At 42.4% G+C, this 7,293-nt stretch overlaps 1 protein-coding gene across 2 annotated transcripts in view; it reads left to right on the top strand.

Moving 5' to 3' along the window:
- The window catches only part of HMGA2 (high mobility group AT-hook 2), a 146,847-nt gene extending 142,559 nt beyond the window's left edge, over positions 1-4,288 (top strand). The window contains exons 5-6 of one of the 2 annotated variants that reach the window (XR_005660808.1): positions 1,349-1,486; positions 1,574-4,288. Coding sequence is in view for 1 of the 2 variants with exons in the window: in XM_029078540.2 (XP_028934373.1) it covers positions 1,349-1,396 (48 nt within the window). In the remaining variant the exon portion in view is untranslated. Of the gene's footprint in view, positions 1-1,348 lie in introns of both variants that reach the window. The other variant, XM_029078540.2, reaches the window with a different exon arrangement.
- The last annotated feature ends 3,005 nt before the right edge of the window (positions 4,289-7,293 follow it).

Raw genomic sequence — 7,293 nt, forward strand, 5'->3', positions numbered from 1 at the left:
ATCTTAATCCCCATTATACAGGTGAGGTGCCTGAGGCACAGAGAAGTTAAGTGACTTACCCAAGGTCACAGCAGACAAGCGGCGGAGCCAGAATTAGAATCCAGGTCCTTCAAACTCCCAGGTCCACGCTCTACCCGTTAGGCTTCACTGCTTCTGCTACAATATAACAGGGTTGGTAGACACGTTCCCAGTTCACAAGGAGTTTACAGTGTAGAGGGGGAGACAGACATTAAAATAAATTGTGGATAGGTACATAAATCCTGTGGAGCTGGAGGAAGGGTGAATATCAGGTGCTTAAAGAGTACAGATCCAAGTACATAGGCAGAAGGGAGAGGGAGGAGGGGAGATGACGGCATAGTCAGGGAAGGTATTTTGGAGTTGTGCTTTTAATAGGCTTTAAAGGTGGAGAGAGTGGTGGTCTGTCTTATGTGAAGGGGGTAGGAGGGGAAGAGTTGATCGAGTGCTTTAAAACTGATGGTAAAGAGCTTGAAGGAGGTAATGTAAACCATTTCTGTATTTTTACCAAGAAAACTCTGTGGATACACTGTCAGAACGATAGAAGACGGAGGTGAGACATTCTGGGAGAGATGTGTCCCTGGCGTCGCTATGGGTCGGGGCCAAACTCGACAGCATGAGACAAGCCAAGAAAGGGTTTGAAGTCTCACAACCACAGTGTCGGACCCAACTCAACAACGCAATGACCAGTGATAATAATGGCACTTATTCAGTGCATACTTTGTGCCAAGCAATATACTAAGCGCTGGGGTAGATCCCAGAGGATCAGATCAGAAACATGTCCCACATGAGGCTCAACTCAGCCCAGCAGAGGCTGCAAAGGGATAACAATGGATCAATTATAGGGCATCCATTCTTGGCAAGAAAGAGCGCTGTGGATGATACTATGTGGATAGTATTTACTGAGCGGTATGAGTGCGTATGAGCACTTGGGAGAGTACAGTCTAGCAGTCGACAGGCATGTTCCCTACCCAAATGGAGCTTACAGTCTACGGGGGGAGACGGATGATTAAAATAAATTACAGATATGTAGAGAAGTTTTGTGGGGTTGAGGGTGGGGTGAAAGAGAGGCACAAATCCAAGTGCCAGGGTGCCACAGAGGGGAGAGGGAGTAGGGGAAAAGAGGGTGTAGCCTCTTGGAAGAGATGTGATTTTAATAAGACTCCGAAGGTATTAGAAGGAGTGCGGTGGTCTGCCGGTTATGGAAACTATCATACCATCCATCAGGCTAAGCCCCGTTAGGCCGAAGGAAGATTGTTTGGGTTTGGGGGTGATTTCGGGATTACGGACAGGCCAGGGAGAAAGGAGTAATGGCCCACTTTATGTGTTCCAGGAAGAGACTGAAGAAACATCTTCACAAGAATCTGCAGAGGAAGACTAGGAGACCACAACACTTCATTTCTACCTCATCAGCAGCTGGGTCTCTGGAAGGAAGACGACAATGCCATGACCACTTATTTTCTATTGCCAGGTCTTTTCCACTTTTGCCTGGGGGGGAAAAAAATTCTTAACCTTAAAAAGGACTGTATTAACCATCTTCTTTGCAATTCCTTTACAGCCCCAGGGTTAATGAAAAACTGCTGTAACACCAGGGGGACACAGATTAACAATGCAACGTTTAATTACTGTTTTCTATTTTCTTAACCTACTAATAGTTTGTTGAGCTGCTAAGAAAGGGTGAATGGGTCAGAAAAGCTTTGAATCAGGTTTAGTCATTCACTGCACTGCATATAAACAAGAAATGTAATATGAATGATGATGGGCATTCTTTATAGGAAAGGCTTTGGTGTGTAACACCGGTAGGCCTTAACACCCACCAACAACCCACTCCCTATCTTAGTAAACTCCCCGTTTAGAACACCAAAGATAAGGGATAGATACTACTCCTTTTGTTTTTTTATTTTTTTTTTATTTGTTATCTTGTAGACTTTGACTTGATGTTTTTCACTTACTGTTATTTTAGGAAAGAGTTAAGGCTGACCCGTCACTGAATTCAGCCAGCGTTTGAACAAGAAAAAGGTTACGTTCATTTTGCAAAAGGGAAGAACACAAACGTACATTACATATTTATGGGTACAAAAAAATCTGCCAAAGGAGTAAACATCCTCTTGGCCCCACTCCTCAGAGGAAACACTCAATTGGGTCGAATTTTTACAGAGCCAAATGCTATTTAGGTTGATTCTCCTTCCTTAGACATTCTCAAACTATTTTAAATCCAATTTAAACTATGTTTAAATCCATTAATAGGAGCCTCTTGCCATTTTAAGGTAATAGAAAGGTACCTCGGGTGCCCGAGAATTGCCCCGAGTGATCATTGTCCCTGAAGTAAGGGAGAAACACTTATTTTTTTAGCCAGTCCGCACTTCCAATAAGAGTCTTTCAAAGGGAATACATCTCTCATCTCTGTGTTTCAATCTCATAAATCTCAGTATAAGAGCGAATGCCACACGTACCTCAAATGAGCTGATGTATTACTTCAAGCAGAGCATTTTGACATAGGATGGTTTGCTGGTTTATTGTTGTCTTTTTTTTTTTTACCTCAGCTACAAGAGTCCATCTTTTCATTCAAAACAGCACTTTTAGCAACAGATGCAATATTATTCCCACTATTCAATACTACCTCTGATTTTACAATGTCTATTACAGCTCGATACATGCTGCTATATACACATCCGATGCAGGACATTTTATTCTGGTCAGCTGCATTTTCTCACTTCGACTCCAACACGTCATTGCAGTTAGAGAAGCAACCTCTTTAGCGTGTTTCAGCATGACTATGTATTTTTCTTTTTGGGTGTTTTTTTTCCCCAATTTTAATTACTTATTCCTATTTTCTGCTAGATTTCTGTGTAATGTACTGTTAACTTGAATATATTTTTGTACTGAATTGCTCTTAGGTTTTACAGATATCAATACACTACATGACATAAACATTGAACTGTAATGTTTAAATATTACTGTCCAAGTTCGTACCTCAAAAGAATCATTTCCAGAAATGGACTAATTGATTGACAAACCTACCTCCAGACTCTAAATGAATCGAACTTGTTACTTTCAGCATTAGTTCTGAGATGTTTGAAACAGTTAAGACTGCAACTAAATCGCTCATCAAAACGATCATTTTTTTTTTCTTTTTTGGAAAAGAACGTTGCTAGGAAAGAACACATTTGAAATTTACTTTTTCATATTAAAAAAAAAACCTTCAAAGAAACTTGAAGCTTTGTAGGTGGGAAGCAACAAGCTCAGCTTTTGCATAATGCAATCATAAATGTGTTGAAAATTAGTAGATTGTAAGGAAACGCTCGATGGGCATTTCCATGTATTTTACACAAATGTGATTTTTGTAATATGTTTCAACCAGATTTATTTTAAATGCTTCTTATGTAGAGTTTTTATCCTCTTCTCCTAGTCAGTATGTCTCCTTTTTGCCATTGTATTACGAACTGGGCCACAGGAGGTAGTTTTTCAGGAAGGGTTGTGTCACTATAGCTTTAGGACTGAAGCCAAATGCAACGAACAAATACTGTTTCCTGGCTTCTTCAGTGAGGTCATTTCAAGACACACATGCCTCTTTGAGACTGGCAGATGGCTCGCTTTTGTGGATCACTGAAAAAGAGCTGATGGGAAAATGAAAACTAGACGTGTCACCGTCAACTGAGCGTTAGAAAAACAAGACGCGGTCTAAAAGCGCCACGTTCCGTCAAGGCTTCGGGGCTGGGTTTTTATGGCCCACGGCCTCCGGCCGATGAAATAAAAGCCCCCGATGCACGTTGGCCACCCTTGGAAGACTCCCATTTGAGAGTCTCACAGCTCTGGTGAAGTTAATCTTTTATGTTCTATATATTGTACAATCAAACACATTACTACCTCTTAGGGCCTACTATACCTCATTTTTCAGACTGAAAAAAATGCTTGTGGCCATTGGATCAGCAAGAACATCATAAAATTTTTTATATATATAGTTTATTTTTATGGGAGATAAATTTTATAGGACTGTTCTTTGCTGTCATTGGTCACTGCTAGATAAGACTGGACATTTAACTTTTCTACCATTTCTGCAAGATAGGTGTGTTTGCAGGAGAAAAGTATCGAGACGTTTTTACTGCAGTTTACTTTTTCCCGTTCCTTGAGTGTCTTCTAACTTTTTTTTTGCTTTGTTCTTCATATAGAATTGCTGCCTATGATTGTACTTTGAATTGCTTGCTTGTTTAAAATGTTCCTTTTATGGATTATCACCGTCTGTTCAGCACAATAAACATAATAGCCTCTGGGAGCCGACGTGCTTTGATTCCTCTACTTGGTCTCTCAGTTCTGTCAAACAGGGAAGGAGGTTTGTTCAGAGGTGACTGGGGATTGAAGCATTAATATCTAAATCCTTCTGTCTGTGGCTCAGGGAAGTCCAGGTAGGAAGGAAGAGAGAAGCGATAGACTGAGGAAGGATAATATTTTCACGTTCACCTCAGACTCATCTATCACTTTGGACTCGTCCATCTCGCCTCCGACCTCTGCCCCACATCCTGCCTCTGTCCTGAAACTCCCTCGCGCTTCGTATCCGACAGATTACTCCCCCCACCTTCAAAGCCTTATTAAAAGCACGTCTCCTCTGAGCTGCCTTCCCTAAGCCCTCATTTCCTCTTCTCCTACTCCCTTCTCTGTCACCTTTGTACTTGAATTTGTTCTCTTTACTTACCCCTCTCCCAGCCCCACAGCCCTTATGTACATATCCATAACATATTTATTTATATTAATGTCTGTGTCCCCCTCGAGACCCTAAATTCACTGTGGGCAGGGAACGTGCCTACCAACTCCGTTATATTGTAATCTCTCAAGTACAGTGCTCTACACCCAGTAAGCGCTCAATAATTGAATGATGGATCGATTGAATGATGTTCGGAGGAATCATCATCATCGGTGGTATTTATTGAGCTCTTAGTGAATGCAGAGCACTATACTAAGTGCTACAACAGGGTTGGTAGACATGTTCACAGTACACAATGAGCTCACAGTCTAGGGGAGAGACAGACATTAATATAAATAAGTAATTTATAATACATAGTTTATAAATATGTGCATAGGTACTGTAGGGCCGAGGATGGGGCGAAAACAAAGACCCAAAGGGAATTGTTGCAATTGTGCAGATCTCTCTGAGCTCATTTTCTCCCAGCCTCCCTGAGGCTTGCAGAGCAAAGCAGATATCAAAAGGACAGTAGGACATTACTTCAAAGAAAGAAGAGGAGCACATACAGGGGAAGAACCTGAGAAACAGCGTGGTTTAGTAGGTAGGGCACAGGCCTGGGAGTCAGAAGGACCTGTGTTCGATCTAATCCCAGCTCTGCCACTTGTTTTCACTTCTCTGTGCCTCAGTTCTCTCATCTGTAAAACAAATATCCTAAACATTCCCAATAAATCCACCTCCTTAGTCCCAGTCTATTTTAAAGGGAAGTGTATACACACACACAAACACACGCACATGTGCCACATATAATCATTGCCATTTTCTTGAGCCTTGAGGACATCTCTACTTGGATGTCCCACTGACACCTCAAACTTAACATGTCCAAAAGAGAAATCTTCTCATCCAAACCCTGCCCTTCCCCAGACTTTCCCATCACTGCTGATAGCACCACCATCCTCCCTGTTTCACAGACCCGTAACTTTGTCATTAATCTTGCCTCCTCTCTCTCGTTCAACCCGCATATTCAATCTGTCATCAAATCCTGTCAGTTCTACTCCAGTCCATACTTTACTCTACTGCCCAGATCTTCTAAAAAAAGCATTCATCCACAGCTGCCCGGATCATTTTTCTAAGCAAACATTCAGTCCGTGTCTTACCACTCTTCAAGAACCTTTGGTGATCCAAAGGTTCACCTCTTCACCATCCATCTCTGCATTGATAAGAAACTCCTTATTGTTGGCCTTAAAGCGCTCAGTCACTTTGCCCCCTCCTATTTTACCTCGCTGATTCTGTACAATAACTCAGAGTGTTCACTTAGCTCCCCTAATGCCAACCTATTCGCTGTACTTCCTTCTTATCTATCTCGCCACCAACCCCTTCCTTGCCCACACTCTGCCTCTGGCCTGGAATTCCCTTCCCCTTCTTATCAGACAAACCATCACTCTCCCTTCCTTCCTCCAAGAGTCCTTCCCCGATTAAGCCCTCATCTCCCCTACTCCCTCTCCCTTCTGCATCACCCTCACTCTTGGATGTACATCCTTTATACATCCCACCCTTATCCTCACAACATTTACGTACATATTTGTATTTTATTTCAGTATCTGTCTTCTCTTCTAGACTGCAAGCTCCTTGTGGGCAGCAAATGTGCCTACCAACAGTGGAAGTACTCTTCCAAGCACTTATACAGTGCTCTGCCCACAGTAAGTGCTCAATAAATACCACTGACTGGTGTATAAAGCTGGCTGGTGTGTAAATGCTAAGGGGCCTATGTCCAACCTGATTAATTTGTATCTACCCTGGTGCTTAGCACATAGTAAACACTTAAGTACCGTAATTATTATTATTATTACTGTTAACATAAGCACTTAGATGAAGCAAAACGGAATCTCATCTGTTGTCATTTTTTTTAATGGTATGTGTTTAGTGCTTACTATTTGCCAGGCACTCTGCTAAGCCCTGGGTTAAGTGTAAACTTGGACCCAGTCAGTGTCCCACATGGGGCTCTCAGTCTTAATCCTTATTTTACAGAGGAGGTAACTGAGGCACAGAGCAGTGAGTGACTTGTCCTAAGTCACACAAGCAGACAAGTGGTGGGACAGAGGTTAGAACCCAGGTCCTCTTGACTCCCAGGCCCGAGCTCTATCCACTTGGCCACGTAGCTTCCCATCTGTTATTGTAATGAAACGCAGTTGGAATGAATTAATTTCAGTTCCTAAAATATTTTAACCCTCTTGTTTCAATCCAGTTCACCAGGCTTCCCTCCGGGGTTTTCCAGCCACTCTGTGGATCTAATGAAAGATCAGTGGAATTTCAAAACTGCATTCTGATGTAACTCTCTGTAGAAGAAGCAGTGTAATGGATAGAGCATGGGCTTCGGAGTCAGAGGGTCATGGCTTCTAATCCCGGCCCTGCCACTTGTCTGCTGTGAGGCCTTGGGTAGGTCACTTCACTTCTCTGGGCCTCAGTTTCATCTGTGAAATGGGGATTAAGACTCTGAACCCAATGTGGGACAGGGACTGAGCCCAGTGTGATTTGCTTGTATCCACTCCAGCGCTTAGTACAGTGCCTGGCAAATAGTACATGTTTTGCAAATACTACAGAAA

The sequence above is a fragment of the Ornithorhynchus anatinus genome, chromosome 14, assembly GCF_004115215.2.
Source record: "Ornithorhynchus anatinus isolate Pmale09 chromosome 14, mOrnAna1.pri.v4, whole genome shotgun sequence".
NCBI classification, from domain to species: domain Eukaryota; kingdom Metazoa; phylum Chordata; class Mammalia; order Monotremata; family Ornithorhynchidae; genus Ornithorhynchus; species Ornithorhynchus anatinus.